The 19,447-nt window shown below is 45.8% G+C and overlaps 4 protein-coding genes across 4 annotated transcripts; 2 read left to right on the top strand and 2 right to left on the bottom strand.

The window, feature by feature from the left end:
* Positions 1-14: 14 nt before the first annotated feature.
* LOC132255621 (zinc finger protein 878-like) lies at positions 15-1,379 on the bottom strand. The gene is made up of 2 exons (XM_059751723.1): positions 919-1,379; positions 15-846 (listed from the first exon to the last, which is right to left on the bottom strand). Exons 1-2 carry the CDS (start codon positions 1,107-1,109, stop codon positions 48-50), a joined length of 990 nt encoding a protein of 329 aa, XP_059607706.1. The 5' UTR covers positions 1,110-1,379; the 3' UTR covers positions 15-47.
* Positions 1,380-1,452: 73 nt separating this feature from the next.
* Positions 1,453-19,416, bottom strand: LOC132255877 (uncharacterized). The gene is made up of 31 exons (XM_059752048.1): positions 18,288-19,416; positions 18,082-18,121; positions 17,872-17,996; positions 17,149-17,809; positions 16,329-16,578; positions 15,543-16,250; positions 15,242-15,329; positions 14,510-15,175; positions 13,972-14,070; positions 13,725-13,894; positions 12,196-13,662; positions 11,968-12,139; positions 11,723-11,905; positions 10,644-11,651; positions 9,987-10,571; positions 9,591-9,910; positions 9,338-9,527; positions 8,525-9,271; positions 8,144-8,451; positions 7,906-8,077; positions 7,647-7,832; positions 6,956-7,578; positions 6,543-6,894; positions 5,930-6,481; positions 5,250-5,861; positions 4,713-5,183; positions 4,423-4,608; positions 2,949-4,358; positions 2,601-2,872; positions 1,940-2,533; positions 1,453-1,881 (listed from the first exon to the last, which is right to left on the bottom strand). The coding sequence occupies exons 1-31, from the start codon at positions 19,340-19,342 to the stop codon at positions 1,625-1,627; spliced, it is 14,529 nt and encodes a 4,842-aa protein (XP_059608031.1). The 5' UTR covers positions 19,343-19,416; the 3' UTR covers positions 1,453-1,624.
* On the top strand, positions 14,191-15,539 carry LOC132255619 (zinc finger protein OZF-like). The gene is made up of 2 exons (XM_059751719.1): positions 14,191-14,434; positions 14,493-15,539. The coding sequence occupies exons 1-2, from the start codon at positions 14,328-14,330 to the stop codon at positions 15,433-15,435; spliced, it is 1,050 nt and encodes a 349-aa protein (XP_059607702.1). The 5' UTR covers positions 14,191-14,327; the 3' UTR covers positions 15,436-15,539.
* On the top strand, positions 15,427-17,137 carry LOC132255618 (gastrula zinc finger protein XlCGF57.1-like). Its single transcript, XM_059751718.1, has one exon. It carries the CDS (start codon positions 15,508-15,510, stop codon positions 16,699-16,701), a length of 1,194 nt encoding a protein of 397 aa, XP_059607701.1. The 5' UTR covers positions 15,427-15,507; the 3' UTR covers positions 16,702-17,137.
* Positions 19,417-19,447: the final 31 nt, after the last annotated feature.

The following is a 19,447-nucleotide window of genomic DNA, read 5'->3' as shown; positions in this document are numbered from 1 at the left end:
AACTAGAATCTTATTGGGATCCTTTATTTTAAAAGCATTGATTCTTCTCAACTGGAATCCTCTTCTTTCACCTCAATCTTTATCAAATTCACTAGATCACTGCCACGTTGAGCGTCTTGCTGTGTCTCCTCGCCGAAGACGTCCTGATGCGCTTCCTGCACGTGATTCTTGAAGCTCTGCGCATTGTAGAACGTCTGATCGCAGTGAAAGCAAATCTTGGGGTGTTCAGCTCGCTTCAGCTGCGATTCCTTGTGCTCCTCCTTGCTCTTCACCGCCATGTCGCACCCATAGCAAATGTACGGCTTGTCCGACTCGTTCCTCATGGGCATATAGAAGATCTTCTGCAAGTTGAATCTCTTCCGGCACTTTGAACACTCCACATTTGTCACTCTCGTGTGGGTCAAGAGGTGCATTTTGTGCTTGATCTTGCCCACTGTCTCAAGACTGCAGTACGAACACTTGAAGACTTTCGTGTCGTCCTTCTCTTGCACCTTCTCGTGCAGCAGGAAAATGTGTCGCTTGAGACTGGATCCTTCTCTGAACTTCCGACCGCAGGACTTGCACTCGAACTTCTTCTCTGCGCTGTGCGTCTTCAGGTGGCGTCTGTGCGTGAAGCGATTCTTGAATGTTTGCTTGCAGATCTTGCAATTCATGCTGGCAGAATGTCTGGCCACGTGTGAAGACAACGCCTTGGCCGACGAGAATTCACTGCCACACTGAGAGCAAGAGAAGCTCAATGGACTCTGGATGTCGTGACTCTTCATGTGTGACTTCAGATTGACGCTCAATTTGAAGCTCTGACCGCAAATCTCACACGACAAGGATTTCTCAGACTGATGCTTTACACTGAAACACAGGAGAAAATGTCATAAAACTCCCTTCCAAGACACTTCCCACAAACTCCAGTTGAATTCTTACTTGAGTTTCTTACAAATAGTGCAAGTGCAGGACTGAGAACAGGGAAAATCTTTGGGTTCCTCTTCGGAAATCTCCTCAATGACAAACTGCACGGTTTCCTGGCCATCTTTGGGCTCCGTCTTCACTTCAGCAATACTGTACTCCTCCTTCACGATGCTGAGATCCAGGAAAACCTCTTCTTTCACTTCCATCCCGAATCAGCCTCTTGTTTGTTGATTGTTTTGACTGGACGTCATCTGGTAAGAAATTCCCCACAATGTCACATAACCTCACAATTGATCTTCATACTCTTTTCACGCTGCTAGAAGTGTGTCTTCTTTCCACGAGATACTGTAATTAGTTCCTTCGCAGTTTCACCCATTTTCCCAACTGTCTTGATGATTTTTTTCTGTGATTTGGCGTAGAAAACAAGGAAGCTCTCATGTGCGCACCTTAGAAATCCCCTCCCCTCCACTTTTATACCACTTCGATGGGTGTGAAGTTGGCAAGGAATCATTAATTTTTTGCGGGGTTTTCGCGGTTTTGGGAGAGAAAATTCTTATTCACTGAATTTCTTGTAATTACACGGTTAATAAAAGCAAAGGATAAAAGCTAAATAAGTGGAATTTAACGTTAAACCAATTACTCATGATATGTCATATAAGCTAATTTAGACATCTTTTATTTATTCCATATTTATGCCAATAAAAAACTACTCTTCCAATTCCTAATAACAGTCTTCGTCCTCAATCACGCTTATCCCATGGTTAAGAACATGGTTATTGAATTCATCCTCATCGGTGAAAACATCTCCACAGCGAGAGCAACTCCGCTGGATTGTCTCTTCCAGCATGAACTGCACGCCATTCTCTATCACTTCCACATCCGTCTCCTCCTCATCAGCCGGTTTCTCCTGCTTAATATATAGTAGTGAGTCCATATTGAGCAACGCCACATTGCAAATCAGCGGTGAAATTGGCCCATCTGTGAGAAATGAGGGAGAGTTTAGAGAGAGAACACAAGAAGGAATCAAATTCCTCACCATGAGCATCCACTGGAAGTCCTGTGTGCGCGTAGTTCACGTGATACCTGAGATTCTGCCTGCTTGTGCACTCTACACTGCAGTATCTGCACTCCACAGCCACACTCCAATGGCTCATCGCCACGTGAGCCGCCAGACACTCGCTGGTCTTGAACACCTGATCGCAATACAGACAATTCGCCGGTCTGCACACGTCGCCATTGCGCTCCGCATGTCTGGCCATGTGTCGCTTAAAGGCACTGCCGCTGTACAAGCTCTTCCCGCACTCCTGACACGTCCATATGTCCTCCCCATGGCCCTCCTCCTCATCGTAATTCTCCTCCTCCTCGTCCTCCTCCGGAGCCCTGTGATGGCGCCTGATGTGATCCTCCAATTTGATCCGTCTGCTGAACTTCTCGCCACATTCTGCGCAATCGTGCGTTTCATGCGCCGCACGAATGTGATCATAGAGCTGCTCTTTGCTGCTGAACGAATCTTCGCATCGTTCACAGTCGAACAAGTTGATTTCCATATGTTCCACCTCGACGTGATCCTTGAGCGCTTCGATGCCCTCAGCGAAGGACATTCGGCAAATTGTACACTCAAGAGGTCCATCTGTAGAAGAAAAAGAAGCACGCATGAGATTCAAACTGACCTCTAAAGCTCCTTTTAAACCCTTCACCTGTAATCTCAATAGGAAGTCCTGTGTGGAATTTACTAACGTGCATCTCCAGCACTTCTCTGCTGATACACTTTGCCGGACAATGTGGACAAAGCTCACTTCCCTGCGATTGACTCTCCTGACATGTGTTCAGATGATTCTGGTAGTATTTTCGCAGGATTCTCTTTGAGCAAATTGGACACGTTTTGTCATAAGCGTGCGCTTCCATATGTCTCGTCATGCCGAACTTCGTGACCAGAACTTGTCCACAAATGTTGCAAGCGGTATTTTCGCTAGGAAGAAGAAAAAAAAGGAAGAATTTTATCAGAAATATTATCACATTAAGTACATTAAACTCTTCTCACTCACTTTCCATGATCCTCCTCCATATGTCTCACCATATCATCCACACTGTCGAGTTTCTTTCTGCAAAATGTACAATTGACAGCCTTCTTCAGTGGATGCTTCGTCGCTGTGTGATGCTTCAGATCACTGAGATTGTTGAATTTCCTCTTGCACAGCCTACACTTCACCGGTTCATCGTCTTTGGCATTGTGAGGCAATCCTGGATGGTATTTTATGATGTGAATCTTGAGACGTTGCATATTTTTCACTGACATCTGGCAATATTGGCACTTTTGCGGTGTATTATCATGCACAGACATGTGATCCTCCCAATTGGCCTTCCGTATGAACTTCTTGCCACACACTTTGCACTCAAACAGATCTTTTGGCTCACTTCTGTGAGATTTCATGTGAAACAGCATATTGGGCTCAGACAGAAAACTCCTCGGACATTCAGGACATGAAACACCGAGAGAAGGATCGTGAAACAGCAAATGCTTCTCCAGATAGTATCTCACAGTGAACACCTTTCCACACTCCTTGCAAGTGAACGGACCAATTCGGGAATACTCCTTCATCTTGTCCTTCAATCCTGGTCTCACATGTTCACGCATTATGTGAACCTTCACAATGAACTCCGTCTGGAATCTCTGATGACACTTTTCACACTCATACGGCAATGATGGATCAAAAGAGATATTCTTCTCGGCTCTCCTCCTGTAAAACTCCTCAGCGTGTGATTCCTTGTGCTTCAGCAGATCTTCTTGGGTGTCAAAAATCTTTCCACACTTTCTACAATAGTTCGAATGTCCCACAATTGTTCGGCGTCTCTGAGGAAAACTCCTGTTAACACCTTGACAATCGACATTTTCCTGCAAATGCCTCTCAATGTCCACATTGTGGCCGAACATTTGCTGACAATTCTTACATCTGAAGGGCATTTCACACGGATGTTCAGCCAAACAGTGACTCTTGATGGCCTCCAGTGAGTCAAATGTCAAGTCTTTGCACACTCGACACTCAAACGGTCCACCAACTTCCAACGGAAGTCCTCGATGATACTTCCTCATATGATCGAGAAAGCGTTCTCTGCTGAAGTTCTTCTTCCACAACAGGCCACAATACGGACATTCAACACTCTCGTTGGCTGACAATTTGCCTGTTGTGTGACTCGTGCAGTGAGCAATGTACTCAATGTGTCCTTTCACTGCCTTCTGGCAAATCCTACAAGTGAATGGAACGTTCTTGTTGTGACGCCGCGAGTGGAAAACCATGTCACCGTTGATTAGGAATCTCCTCGGACACTTTGGACACTTTACACCCAATGTGGGATCGTGCAGCATGAAATGCTTCTCCAAATTCAACCTAGACGCCATCACTTTGCCACATTCTTTACACGCGAGAGATTCTGCATATTCAGCCAGCATTTTGTCTCTGCAGAAAACACCAAATATAAGTCAATAAACAGTCCTTTTTACCCATGTTAAATCAAACTTACAACACATGCTTGCGAAAATAGTGAAATTGCATTTGAAGTTCCTCTGTGAACTTCAATCCACACTTTTCACACTCAAACATGTATGAAGAGACGTCAATTCCCTCATCTTCATGCCTCTTCAAATGTCCCAGCAACGTTTCGTGATGTTCAAATGTGTTTTTGCACACGATACAAGTGAATTTTGGACTAAAAGACAAGCAGATGAGGAAGGAAATCAATTAAAAGATGAGAATATGCAAGAATTGAAGTTAAAGGGGCGGAGTATAAGAGTAGGCGTGGCTTAAACTCACCTCGAGTGTCCCTCGTGAATGTGTTTGTCCAATTCCACCTCCGTGACGAATGTCTCCCCACAAGTCTTACACTCAAACGCCTCCTCAGGCAAATGTTGCACACTTGCGTGCTTCTTCAGATCATCCAGACACTCAAATGCCTCTCCACAGGCAATACAGGCGACGGGACCGTCCTCCAAGGGTTCAGTCAAGGGAATCGGAAGACCTGTGTGAAGTCTGTCCACGTGCATCACAAAGCGCTCCTTATTCTCACACTTCACACCACAATACGGACACTCTAGCAATTGCATTTTCGGCTTGTGGCACATTTCCGTGTGACTGATAACATCACTGGGAAAGGTAAACATCCTCGGACATTGTTGGCACTTGATTTTCCCTCCAATATTGTGCGACAGCACCAAATGACGCTTCAACGCTGGAATAGAGTAGTGTTGTCTCCCACACAAATCACAGTCGAATGTCTTCGTTGAACTGCAAAGAAAAGATTTTGTGAGTTTTACTTCACGTATGAGTGAATTGGACATCAAATTAACTCACTTTTCTGGACATTTTCCATTCTGCTGCAAGTGATCAGCAACTTCACGCAAACTGCTAAATGCGCCATGGCAATTCAGACACGTGAAAGGTGGATTGCATGGATGTTCAAGTAAACAATGATCAATCAGCGCCTCAATTATCTTAAAACGCTCCTCACAAACACCACAATTGAACGGTCCTTCCTCCTCCATCTCCACCGGAAGACCGCGATGGAAAGTCTCCAAGTGCTGCAAAAAATCATCTTCACTGGCGCAAATCAATCCACAATATGGACATTCCTTATATTCTGCCGTGTGCTTCGCAATGTGTGTCAAGTAACTCTTCTCAATTGTGAAAGATTGCCCACAAGTCTTGCACAGAAATGACATCTTGCGACGCTCTGTCTGTGTCTTCACCATTGACACATCGTTGAGAAAGCTCTTCTCATTTGAATGCTTCCGGAAGACGTGAAGCTTCACTCTCATCTCATCACTAAACTTCTGTCCACACTTTTCGCATTCATACTTGTATGCCGACTCACCGATTAACTCTCTTCCGTGGCTTTGAATGTGACGCAAGAGTTTGAATTGATTATTGCAGCGTTTAGCACAAATACGGCAATTCAATCGATTTCTGTTGAGAGGAAAAAAAGAAAGAGAAATTGTTATGTTAAGCTTAGAGTTTGTGGATTAAATACTTACTTGTAGCATTCCTCATTCTCTTGGAAGTGATCCATCATTGCTTGCTTCTTGCTGAATGTCTCCTGGCAATTCATGCACTTGAAGGGCTTCTCGCACGGATGTTCAGCCGAACAGTGATTCTGCAGAGCCTCAATTATCTTAAAAGACACTCCACAGACGCCACAATCGAACGGACCTCCTTCATCGCCAATCTCCAGCGGAAGTCCACGATGGAATGTCGTCATGTGACTGTGGAAAGTCTCCTCATTCTGACAATCCTGATCACAATAGCAACACTGCTTGAATCTGGTATGATTCGTGTGCTCCTTAACATGCTTACGATGCTTAAACGAATAAAGGTGTGGATTGAAAGCCTTGTTCTTCGCATGATTCTTCATGTGTGTCGTGTACATCATTTCACTGAGGAAGAGTTTACCACACTTTTCACACGGAACACCTTTAGTACTGCCATGCTTTAGCAAGTGTCGCTCTAGATAATCTCTGCGTTGCATGATTTTGCCACACTCTTTGCAAGTGTACGGCGCCTTTCCCGTGTAATCCGATAGAGATGAACTACAAAAGAATTAATTCTAATTAGAAATGTTCGAAATGTCCAAAAGAACAGAAAACTCACTTTACATGATGTCGCAAAATGTGAAATTTCACTTGAATCTCACGACGAAACTTCAATCCACACTTTTCACACTTAAACTTGTACTGTGATGCATCAACTCCTCTCTTCTTGTGTCGCTGCAAATGTCGACTGAGTGCTTTTTCACACGAGAAATTCTTTCCACAAAGTTCACATTCGGAATTCATGTGTTTTTCCTTCATGTGACAACTCTTCTCTTGCTCAGCAACAAAACATTGTCCACAGATTTGGCACTCAAAGGGCTTCTCAACAGGATGTTGCTCACGAGCGTGATCCATGAGATTGTCAAGATACTTAAACTCCTCTTTGCAAATTACACACTGAATTTCATCATCTGCAAGTCATGGATAAATTGTGAGAATTCAGAATTGTGAGAGAGGCAAGAAATAACTCACCCTTGATTTCAACTGGAAGACCCGGATGAAGGACGTGCACATGCAGTGTCAGGAGCTCACTATCCTTGCACACTCTCGGACAGTAGGGACACTTCTTCTTCCAGCCCAGCTTGTCGCGACAGAAATTCTCATGTCTCCCAAATTCTCTTTGGTAGAGAAATCTCTTTGCACAATATTGACACTCAAACTTTCCCCCAATTCCGTGCCGATGCACAATGTGATACTCAAAATTGCGCCTGGTTATCTGAATGCCACAGAATTCACAGGACGTCAGTTCACTCGAATGACTCTTTGTCGTCTGACATTGCTTGTTCGCCACCAAGTGAGCCTCCATTTCCAGCTTTCTGGCGAACGTCCACTGGCAGTGATTGCATCTGAAGGGATTCTCACAGGGATGATGCGCCTGGCAGTGATCCTGCAGAGCCTCAAAAATCTTGAATATCTTCGGACAGGCACTGCAATAGAACGGACCCTCTTCCTCAATCTCCATCGGAAGTCCACGATGAAATGTATTGATGTGCGCCATAAAGTGCTCCTGATTGATACACTCCTTGCCACAATACAAACATCCCATGACTCTGGACGATCTCTCAATCCTCTCAATGGTGTTTTCCACTTCAGCACTGAAAAATGAAAGACTTTTTGAGTACAAATGTTCTGTTAGAAAAGCAAAAATACCTCACAAAATTACCTCAAATGTTTATGCAAAATGTGATTTTTCACTCTAATCGCATCACTGAATCTCTGTCCACATTTCTCACACTCAAACTTAAATGCAGACGCATCAACACCGTCCTTTTCATGTCTCTGCACATGTTGACCAAGTGAATGTTGCCTAGCGTACACAATTCCACAAATGGGACACGGAAATCTTTGCCTATTGAAGAGGAAAATGAAACATCAATTGACAATAGAATTCGAGAGTTAAAATTGTAACTATTTCAACTCACTTTGGATGTATTTCTTCCACATGAATTTCCTTCTCCTTCTCACTGGCAAATGCATTTCCACAAGTCTTACATTCAAAAGGCTTCTCAACTGGATGCTCAACATTTGCGTGACTTATGAGAAATTGTGTGCTTTCGAATAATTCTCCGCACAATTTGCAATTCACTGGACCATCTGTGAAAGGGAATAAAACATCGTTAGATTGAATTTCAACAATTTCACACTTCTTAAGACACTCACAAACATTGTCAACTGGCAGTCCAGGATGGAGATTCTGCACGTGAATCACCAGCAATTGCCTCCCTTTGCACTTCTTGGCACAATAATCACACTCTTGCACGCGCGACATGAGTTTCCTGCACAGCGGCACATGAGCTCTGTGGCGTCCCTGATGCAGGAACTTCTTCAGACAGAATTGACACTCAAACTTCCCTCCAATGCCATGAACATTGACCATGTGATTGGCCAATGAACTCGCCTGCATCTCCTTTCCGCACACCGTGCACGGAACCATCTCTGTTCTGGCATTCACGGCGCTTTTCTCTTCACTGTGAAGATTAAAAGGGAAAAACATTACATTTTTTATAATGTCTACAGTTAAAATATACTCAATAAACTCACATTTCTCGACATTCTGTTCTTTCTTCAGTGTGTTTCTGCATTTCTGTCTTGTTGACGAATGTTTGTTGGCACATTTTGCAGTCAAATGGCTTCTCACAAGGATGTTCAGTCAAACAGTGAGCCTGCAAATCGTCAAGTGTGTCAAAAGTCTGCTCACAAGCACTACAACTAAATGGTCCTTCTTCGCCAATCTCCACCGGCAGACCTCGATGGAATGTCTCCACGTGCACGTGAAAATCACTCTTACTCTCACACACGATGCCACAATACGGACATTCAGCAGTCATGGCATTTTCCACTTCATGCCTCACCGTGTGACGCCTCAGAACGCCTCTGCTCTTGAATTTCTTTCCACACTGCTCACATTTGTACGTCCGACTGTGATACTTCATGTGAATCTCCATGCTTCGCATTGACAAGAACTTCATTGGACACTTGTAACATGGGAAATTCTCACTAGTTTCATGTCTCATCAGATGCAACTCAAAATTCGCCTTACGCACGTGAAATGAGCCACAATCTTTGCACGTAAATGGTCCATTGCCCTGATATTTTGCCATCAATTTCAAGTGTATGCGGAAAATGTGAAGCTTCACTTTCATCTCATCATTGAACTTCTGACCACACTTTTCACACTCATACAGAAAGAATGCAGCATCATCTGCCGCTTCATGTCTACTCATGTGCAATTCAAGATATTTCCTCTTCCTGAAGAACATTCCACAGATGTTGCAACAGATATCTGACCTGAAATGTCATAGTTTTCCAATGAATCTTATAAAAATTCTCATCTGTGATCCAGACTTAACATACTTAATATGCTGATTATTCTTCCTGCACTGAAAGGTAAAGTGATACATTCTCTCTTCTCTGCTGTCAAAAGTTATCTTGCATCGCACACACTCGAAGCGCTCCTCACCATAATGCGTATCTTTATGGTGATCATTCAACTCTTGAAGATTGCCAAATGACTTCTCACACGCTATGCAGTCCAAAGGATGATCTGCAATGAATAAATCATTGAAATTTCACAGCTTCACACTCTTCAATGTCTCTTCTAACTCACTTCTGCTGTCCACCGGAAGACTCTGATGGTGTCTATGCACATGATTGACCAGTCGCACCGAAGTCCAGCACAGTTTGCTGCAGTAAGCACAGTATCTACTGTCCATGCATCTCTTCATGTGCACCGTGTAGACACTCTGATGTGATATCTGTTTGGAGCAAATCTCACACTGGAATCGCCCAGCTTGCGCGTGTGCGTCGATCATGTGTCGCTCAAGATTGAAATGATAACGCATCACCTTTCCGCAGATATTGCAGGCATGTCGCGCCGATATTCTCTTCATCCTGCTCGATACCTTCGATCTGTGCACCAAAATTCTCCTGTGAAAAGAAAATTGATATTCATCAAGCCACGCCCACTTGTTAATCCCGCCCACAAATCAACAAATAAACTCACCTTTTGACACATTTTCCACTCTGCATGTGATCACTAAGCTCTATTCTCTGTGTGAATCTCTCTCCACACTTGTGACATCTGATGGGCTTCTCGCAGGGATGCTGAACAGCACAGTGCTCCTTGAGATCCTCAAGTGTCTCACTCTTCGTCTGGCACACGTAACACCGAAAAGGACCGTCTGTCGTGATGACTTGCGGAAGTCCTCGGTGAAAGCGTTTCAAGTGTCTCACGAGGATGTACTTCAATTTGAACTCTTTCATGCAGTACGGACAACTGATGTTCTCATAATCAAGTAACTTACTCTTAAAACACATCATCTTCTTCTTGTGACACATCAAATATCGCTTTTGCTTGAATGCTTGCCCACAAACACCACACTTGAATGCCTTATCCTTCGAATGTGATGCTATGTGTTCTCTCAAATCCAACCTTAACATGTAAGACTTCGGACATAGTGGACACTTTATGCCCAAATCATTGGCATGTCTGTGCAAATGACGCCTCAAAGTGTGTCTGCGAATCAACACCTTTCCACACTGTTTGCACGTGAAAGGTCCGCTGCCTTTGTAGCTATCCATGATGCGACTGAAAAAAATGGGAAGATAAGATTCTCAGAATACTACATAACTTTTCCTGAGAAAAAACCACTGAAATTACCTCATAACATGCCAGCGTAGAATGTGCAGTTTCACTGTGATTTCATCTATAAATCTCTGTCCACACTTCTCGCATTCATACTTCAAGGAAGACTCATCAATTCCACTCTCTTTGTGGCACTTTATGTGATGCTTAAATGTCTTTTCACACCGCAAAACCTTGTCACAGTATTTACACTCAAACCGTCTAGCTCGTCGCCTGTAAGTCGCCTTGACTCTCCTCACGCTCCTCACCGTCGTCTTGAATCCCCTGCGACACGATCTCTTGGCCATTTGATGCTGCTTGTACTGACTAATGTAGGCGAACTCTCTATTGCAGCTCGAACATTTGTATTTCCCCTTGGCATTGTGCTTCTGCACCATGTGACTCTCCATCGAGTGCCGCTGAATAAACACTTTGCCACACAAATTACACGTAAATGGTCCAGATGTGGAATACAAGGCGTGTTTCAGTTGGCATTCTTGTGTCTCTTGGAAGTGTTTCTCCATTCCCTGTTTGTCACTGAATGTCTCCTGGCAATTCATGCACTTGAAAGGCTTCTCGCACGGATGTTCAGCTGAACAGTGATTCTGCAGAGCCTCAATTATCTTAAAAGACACTCCACAGACACCACAATCGAACGGACCTCCTTCATTGCCAATCTCCAGCGGAAGTCCACGATGGAATGTCGTCATGTGACTGTGGAAAGTCTCCTCATTTCTGCACTTCATGCCACAATGTGGACACTCTTTCGGTGGATTCTCGTGAACCATTGCGTGTCGCCCAAGAGCTCCACTTCCCTTGAATCCCTTCCCACAAATTCTACACTTGTAGATTCTCCTTATATTGTGTGTCCTCACGTGCTTCCTCAGATCTACATTTGACTGAAATGTCTTTGAACATCGCGAACATTCAAACTTCAGCGATCCCTCGTGTCGCAACACATGTAGCTTCAGTGTTGTCCTCTTGGCAAGAACTTTACCACAAATCTTGCAAGGAAATGGTCCCTTTTCCGTACTTGTTGCTTTGCTGCAAAGAAAAATCCTTTATTAATTCTGACACACTCTTTTGATAGAGTAAATTTTAGTGTTTTTGAGTACCTCAAATGCCTTCGGAACATGTGAATCTTCAGTGTTAACTTCTTACTAAACATCTCTCCGCATTTCTCACACTCATACGATTCATTATGTCTGCGGGAATTCTTCTTTGTCTCGTGTGTCTCCATGTGCAGCAAAAGAGCGTCTCTGTTGTCAAAGAATCTCTTGCAAACATCACAAATGTGCCTAAGATTAGAGATCAATTTAAGTGTACAGAGGTTAATTGACAGTCACAATCGTCAATTTACCTTCGGTGAACTTCGTCAATGTGATCTCTCTTCTCCTCCTCATCCTGGAATGTCTCTCCGCAAAATCTACACTCCACCGGCCGCTCAACGGGATGCTGTGCCGCAGCGTGTGTCCTCAATTCATCCAGACTGTCGAATGACTTCTCACAAATGCTACACTCAATGTGTCCCTCTGAAAACATGAGCCAACAATGAAATCTTCACACTTTCACAAAGTCTTTTTCACACTACCTGAAATGCTCTTCGGCAATCCGGGATGGAGTTTCATCATGTGCTTCTCAAAGCGCTCCTGTGTCTTGAATTTCACCAGACAATGCGGACACTGTGCCGTCTGACTCTTCTTCTGTCGCCTCAGACACACTCTCACATGTTGCCTCAGCTCAGATTGATAGGCAAACTTCCTTGGACAGATGGTGCACTCGAAACTGCCCACGTTCTTGTGCTTCATCACGTGTCGCTCGAAGTTATTCTTGCTGGACAACACTTTGCCACACTCATCACAGCGATAGGATTTGTAGGACAATTGCACGATGCCCTGGGACTCATTGTCATGGTTCTGCTGAATGTGCACTTGTCGCTCGTTGTGATCGAGGAACTCCTCGCCGCAGTATTTGCACCGGCAGGGCTTCATTGCCGTGGCATGCAGCATCGTGGCGTGACTCATCAGGGCATCCAGACTGTCGAAGGACATCTTGCAGATGGTGCAACTGACAGGGCCATCGGTGATCTTCGCCGGAAGCCCGCGATGGCACTTCCGCACGTGGAATCGCAATCGAGCCTCATTCAGACAGTGTCGCGTGCAGTACGGACACATTGTGGGGCCCGTGTCGTGCAGCAGTCTGTGCTGCTGCAGACCTCTCCGCTTCTTGAACGACAAACTGCAGTCGGAGCACTTGAAGGGTCGCTCTTGACTGTGACGCGGCAAGTGTTCGTCCAGATCACACTGCCTGAGGAAGCTCTTCGGACACTGCGGACACTTGACGGTGCCCAGACTGTTGTCATGCAACACAAGGTGTCGCTCGAAGGACAGTTTGTGCTGCAAAACAGCTCCGCACACATTGCATGGGAAGCCACTCTTTCCCGTGTCACTGTTGCCGTGCATTTGAAGGATGTGACTCTTTAATTTCACCTTCTCCGCAAACTTCTCACCGCAACTCGTGCACGCGTACCTCAAGGGTTGTGTGAACTTTTCATTTTCCACTCTGTTTAAGGCCACAAAGCAAACACCCCGAGAAATTGGACCATCTTCAATAAATGTGGGCAATCCTCGATGAGATTCTCTTATGTGCAACTCCAGACGATAACTATTCCTGCATTTCACATTGCAGTACGAGCAGGAGACACTCTCCTGTGTTCCTTGGGAGATTTCGTGCACCTGCAGGACATGCTTCAATCGGTTCTCCTCACTTCTGAATGTCTCACCGCAGATTCTGCAGTGAAAATCATTCGCAGCGTGAAAGAGTCCATTTGGCAGGCTTCTCTCCACTTTCACCTGACTAATTCTCTGGCCAACACGTCCACTGGTGCCCTGATCACTGGTCAAATCAACCATAGTAATCTGGAATGTTGAGGATCTCGCCACAGACTTCCTGGCCGAAGACTTCCGTCCCTTTTGATGTTTACTCTCTGCGTGAGATTGCAGCACTGTGAGATTCTTAAATGTCTTGCCACAAGCTGTGCACCTCTGTGGACCATCTGAAAGAAGAGATAAACAATGTCAGCGATCGCAGCAAGGATCCCCAAAGCCACCAAATCACCTGCGATGATCCACGGAAGGCCACTGTGAAGATAGTGCACATGTAACTTGAGACCACGCTTGGTGGGAAGCCACTTTTCGCAGTAGGGACACTGCATGTGCTGCTCCTGATGCACATCGTACTCCTCCTGATCATAAAATTGCCTCTCGCAAGCGTGGCAGAATAAATTCCTACAATGAGAGCCACAGAAGTGACAGAAAAATGAAAGCGTCCCGTCAGCCATAAAGGCCAAATAAATGCCACTCACGCATTTCCCTGCTCCTCAACTGGCCCATTTTCCCCGGCCACCTCTTCCTTCGCCTTCAGGAAGCTACACTCAGTCGATTCTGGCTCCTTTTTCACCCGCCTTTCCATGTTTTTTCACGCATTTCCGAGAAAAATACACACAGCACTTCACACGGTGATATTTGTTGACACCACAAGTGACATTTTGGCTCTTCGACGAGTCTGTGGTGCAAATTCACCACGCCGTGGTGAGTTTGTCGGCAAGAAGAAAACACAGGAAAAATGAATGATTTCTGTGGTTTTCGCAGGAAAAGCATTGATTTCTCGTAAAGTGTCGAGTGATTAGTGAAGTGCAGGTGAAAATTGAATGTCACGAGAATGGAAGTGAAGGAAGAGAAGGACGATTTTCACCTAGATTACAGCATTGTCAAGGAAGAGTATGTCTTCCCGGAGGACGAATCCTCAGTCAAAGATGAGGAAGAAGGGTTAGTATGAAAGATTCCCATCGTGTCAGATCATTGCAAAGTCATTTAATCCTCACAGGCATCAGCAGAACTCACAAAAGCACATCTTTCCTTGCACAATTTGCGGAAAACTCCTGAAGACTCAACAATCCCTGAAAGGCCACATCGCCAGGCATGGCACAGACACCAAGTTTGAATGCGAACAATGCGGAAGAGCCTTCAACGACAAGCACGACATGAGGCGTCACATCCAGAGAATTCATTCCCAGCTTCCAGGGAAGCGCTTCTCTTGTCAGCACTGCGAGAAAGTCTTCTACAACAGGACTCTCTTCGAGCGACACGTGTCCGTGCACAGCCAAACGAAGGACATTGAGTGTTCGCTGTGTGCGAAGAAGTTCAAGCATGAGCGGAATCTGAGGGAGCATCTGCACGTGCACAGACAGGACAAGCCCTTCGTCTGTGGCGTGTGTGGCAAAGGATTCAAGAAGAAGTCCGCTCTCACTCAGCACGGCATCACGCATTTGGGGCGGAATGTCAACTGTTTCTACTGCAAGGCGCCGATGAGGAGCCAAGAGGGCTTGAGGAAACACATCACAGTTCTGCACAGGGGACTTCCGGTGGATCCTGATGATCCTCCAGTGTGCACAATCTGCAAAGAGGCTTTCCAGACACTGGAGGCGCTGAAGGATCACACCAGGAAGCATCCCAGTGAGGAGATGAGCAGATGTGAGATGTGTGAGAAGGAATTCCTCGACGAGAAGGCTGTTCAGAGACACATTCACACGTATCACGAGAAACAGTCGAACAAGAAAGCATTCTCCTGTTCACACTGTGATAAATCCTTCCCCAGGAATTACAATTTGCTCAGACACCTGGAGATTCACAAGAAGGACAGACCCTTGTTGTCGTGCAAAGTCTGCGGGGCGAAACATGTTCAAGCATACAGTCTAAAGAGGCATGAATTGATGCATGAAATTGAGGGAAAAGCAATCAAAACGGAAGATCTTAACATAAGAGATTGAAGAGCTTTTCAGTGGTGAATTCTTGTGACGTGTGAAAATAAAAGTCTGAAACAGCATCTGTGTGTTTATTCCATGGCGGAGGAAAGCAAGGGGCGCTATCCCTGCACCATCTGCGGGAAGTTCTTCAAGACGCCGCCCTGCCTCAAGGCTCACGTGAAGAGACACAGCGATGAGAGGAAGTTCCAGTGTGCGATTTGCCGCAAGGACTTCAGAGACAAAACAAGCGTCCGGCGACATGTCCTGGAAGTTCACGAGGGCAAGAAGCCCAGCGAATTGTCCACAATCAGCTACAAGTGTGCAGAGTGTGAGAAGATGTTCTGGAACAAGACCAAGTACGAGAGGCACTTGCTGATGCACAGCGACGTGAGGAATGAAGAGTGTCCTGTGTGCTGCAAGAAGTTCAAGCACAAGTTCTACCTGGAGAGACACATGCTGGTGCACAACACGGCGAAGCCCTACAGCTGCAAGATCTGCGGCAAGTCCTTCGGCAGGGAGTACTATCTCAAGAAGCACCTGATGCGACACAGAGACAAGACGCTCAAGTGCGCCTACTGCACTAGAACCTACAGGAATGACGATGGCTTCAGGAGTCACATGGACATGTTCCACAGAGGGCTTCCCGATGATCCCGGCTGTGATGTCATCTCGTGCACAATTTGCAGTGAGGTGTTTGAGGACTTTGAGAATCTGAAGAGTCACGTGCAGATTCATCCGCTGGAGAAGCCTTTCGAGTGTGCTGAGTGCGGAAAAACCTACATCAACAAGAGGCGAGTCAGGGATCACATCACCTTTGCCCATGTTGGCGAGAAGAAAATCTACAAGCGCACCAGAAAATCACCACAGAAGACTGCCAGACACGGTGTGAAGAAAGTAGAAACTGTGCCAAAGTGTACGATTTGCCTGAAGGTGTTCAAGGGCAGGAAATTCCTGAAGAATCACATGATTCTCCACGACAAGGATCGACCACTTTTCCCGTGCAAAATCTGCGGATTGCAGCTGAAGAGGAAATCTACACTGAGAGATCATGAGAAGAATCACGAGAAGAGCAAGGAAATCACCTACATAAATTGTCCAGGATGTTGGAAGACGTACATTAAGAAGAGATCCTTCAACAAACACATGGAGAGGCATCACAAGGATTTGCTGAAGAAATTAGATTGTCCAGATGACGAGGAAGTTCTGGAGAGTGTGATTGAGTGCTCTGAGACAATCAAGACAGAACCTGACTGGTCTTATGAGCTGATAAATTCCGAAGAAGATGTGTGAATTCTGCTTAGAGATAATAAATTATGTGTGCTTGAAATTCTTCCTTGGATGAGATTTTCCTGTAAGAGAAGTCTTAAAGTAAGAGGTGTGGTGAGTAAAGTGATGGTAAACAAAGCTGAATGATTAGAATGGAAATTCGTCTGTCTTCACTGTGATGACAGAGTTTTCTGGCTGCAGAAAGCCATCGAGAGTCACGTGCACAAGCACAGGAATAGACACCTTAAGGACCTTCAGAGATAACAATTAAAGCTGAGGAATCAAATAGCGTGAAAATTAATTTAATCACTTCTCAAAGGCTCTCTAAAAAACCTTCAGATCTACTGGTGAAGTTACCAAAGAGGCTCTCTTAATACTATCAATTCATAATAATTATCCTTAAATCTCTTACGTGAGGCTTCCTGGCTGGGCTCTTCGCTTGAGTCCCCTTGTTCCCTACACCGTGACCACTTTATTCTGCGCCTGGCAATCCCTCAAGTGCTTGTGGAGCCAAATTGAGTTGGGAAATGTTCGGGAGCAGATGTAGCACTTGATGTCCCTGGATTCGCTATGAATGAGCTTGATGTGTTGCCTATTGAGGTACTTTGTCTTGAAGCGCTTCCCACAGAAGCCACAGATCAGCTCCAAGTCCTCCGGTCGGTCCTTCTCCATGGAGTCCTTGTACCAGATGTGAATCAGCTCCATGTGATCCTCCAGCTCGGTCTCCTCGTAGAAGCCCTCGCGACACAGCTTACACCGGCGCAATCTCTCGCCGGCGTGCCTGTCGAACTGATCCCTGTGATAGCCTGTGATCCTGAATGTCTCGTCCTCCTGCGCCTTGCGCTTCTGCGGCACTTTCTGGCCCAGCGACACTCTCCGCTCGCGCGACTTGTGCTCGCGTGGCAGCACCTTCCCGTGCGACTTCAGGTGCGTCCGCAGCTTGTCCTTGTCCTTGAAGGACTTGAAGCACTGGCGACAGTGGAAAGTCTCCACCTTCCTGTGCTTCACCATGTGCAGCCTGAGATGCGACGCCTCGTAGAATGCCATGTCGCAGTTGGGACACTTATGGTCGCGCTCCCTGAACTCCGTTATCACAAATTGTACCAATTCCGACTGGGCATCAGGGGGTTTCCTGGAAAACACCACGGATTTCAGTAAGACAATATTTGTGCTGACTCCGGATTTGTGCCTTACTCAGGATTCTCAAAATCTGAATCCTGCAACTCTATTTCACGTATTGTGAACTCATCCTTCACCATGGTCCCGTCCAGGAAATTGATTTCATGCGCATCGGCGAGATCCATGCTGGCCCTGGAGTCCTCAAAAGAGGATTATTGCAGGACACTTTGTGATACTTTTGGTGTTTGTTTATGCGCTTCGTTTTCCGATGTCAAAAATACTCACCACTGTCAGTTTGTGCTTCTCATCGGGCTTTTCACCTCTTCTTTGCGGGATTTTCAAAAGCATTTTCGCTCAGGACTTTTCCGGAAGCCAAAACGGACAAGAATAAATACTAAAGCTTTCTTAATCCTTCATTTATTCGGCTTCTTCTTGCGGTTCTCCGGCTTCAATTTCACCACAGAATTTCTTTGAATGGAGAAGCTCGTTACATTTCCTTCTTTATCTCCACGGGAAAGCCCTTGTGATGCTCTCTTATGTGCTCCTCCAGGAACTTCTGCGACCCAGGCTTCTTGTCGCAATAAGGACACTCCAGATACTTGTGATATCGCTGCTGATGCGTCTCCAGACGCGCCCTGTAGATGAATTTCTTCTTACAGAACGAGCAAGTCAGGTCTTCAGTCACGCTTTCGTGCATCCGCATGTGTTTCTTCCAGCTCTGCCTGTACTTCAGCACACATCCGCAGATTCCACACGGAATGCCCGGCCTCTCTTCGATGTGCAGCGCCAGATGTTTGTCCAGGAAAGACTGCAGCTTGAACTTCTTCGGGCAGAAGCAGCATTTAAAAGGTTCTTGATTGCTGTGACTCTGCTGATGCCTGAGGAATGCCTTTGTGCCTCTCAGCACCTTGTCACACTGCGGACAGGGCAGTGAGACGTGGGCCTTGATGTGAACCATCTGTACATGTCGTCTTATTGCGTACCTACTGAAGAATCTCTTGCCACAGTGAGCGCACTCGAAGGCTTCCGCATCATGACTCCGCACGTGCTCCTTCAGAGTCTCCAGATCGCCGAAAGACTTCTGGCAGATGACACAATCCACCGGACCGTCAATCATCTCTAGAGGAAAACCTCTGTGCACATTCTTAATGTGTCGCTTGGCATACATCTCGCATGAGAATGTCTTCTTGCAGTAGAGACAATTGAAAATCCGGGCAATTTCCCGTCTCTTCCGCCGTTTTCTGCTATTCTTCTTCGGAACATGGTCAGCACGCCTCTCCGTGCGACTGATCTTCTCTCCACAGTGCGCCTTGAGATGTTGCGTGAGAAGCAGGATTGTCTTGAAGGACTCCTTGCAGAAGCTGCAAGGATAGGGCAGTAGATTTGTGTGTGTCTTCAAGTGGCGCTGCACATTTAACTGCTCCCGGAAGACTTTGGAGCACTGAGGACACTTGAATTCCTTCTTCACTGGCTGTTCTTCCTCAATTTCCTGGATGATGAATCGCAGTCTGCCCTCAGGAGCAGACGATCCAGCTTCGGTCTCCATGTAAATTGCAAAGGACTCTCGAAAAACTTGAGACGAAAGATTTTGTTTTGCTTGAACAGCTGAGAGGTGAATTTACACTACAAATTCACCATTCATTGGTGCAAA

The sequence above is a fragment of the Phlebotomus argentipes genome, unplaced genomic scaffold (genome assembly GCF_947086385.1).
Source record: "Phlebotomus argentipes unplaced genomic scaffold, Phlebotomus argentipes genome assembly contig_5, whole genome shotgun sequence".
Classification (NCBI taxonomy): Eukaryota; Metazoa; Arthropoda; class Insecta; order Diptera; family Psychodidae; genus Phlebotomus; species Phlebotomus argentipes.
Note: the sequence above shows the minus strand (reverse complement) of the source record. Positions and strands in the feature narration are given on the sequence as shown.

What these genes read in the sequence shown, in the direction of transcription:
- LOC132255621 (XM_059751723.1), bottom strand. Translation starts at nt 1,109, where the DNA reads ATGGAAGTGAAAGAAGAGGTTTTCCTGGATCTCAGCATCGTGAAGGAG. An exon ending in ACTATTTGTAAGAAACTCAA is followed by an intron (nt 847 to 918) that starts GTAAGAATTCAA and finishes CCTGTGTTTCAG; the next exon opens with TGTAAAGCATCAGTCTGAGA.
- LOC132255619 (XM_059751719.1), top strand. Translation starts at nt 14,328, where the DNA reads ATGGAAGTGAAGGAAGAGAAGGACGATTTTCACCTAGATTACAGCATT. An exon ending in GTCAAAGATGAGGAAGAAGG is followed by an intron (nt 14,435 to 14,492) that starts GTTAGTATGAAA and finishes TAATCCTCACAG; the next exon opens with GCATCAGCAGAACTCACAAA.
- LOC132255618 (XM_059751718.1), top strand. Translation starts at nt 15,508, where the DNA reads ATGGCGGAGGAAAGCAAGGGGCGCTATCCCTGCACCATCTGCGGGAAG.
- LOC132255877 (XM_059752048.1), bottom strand. Translation starts at nt 19,342, where the DNA reads ATGGAGACCGAAGCTGGATCGTCTGCTCCTGAGGGCAGACTGCGATTC. An exon ending in GTGGAGATAAAGAAGGAAAT is followed by an intron (nt 18,122 to 18,287) that starts GTAACGAGCTTC and finishes AATCCCGCAAAG; the next exon opens with AAGAGGTGAAAAGCCCGATG. An exon ending in ATTGACGAAGTTCACCGAAG is followed by an intron (nt 11,906 to 11,967) that starts GTAAATTGACGA and finishes CTCTAATCTTAG; the next exon opens with GCACATTTGTGATGTTTGCA.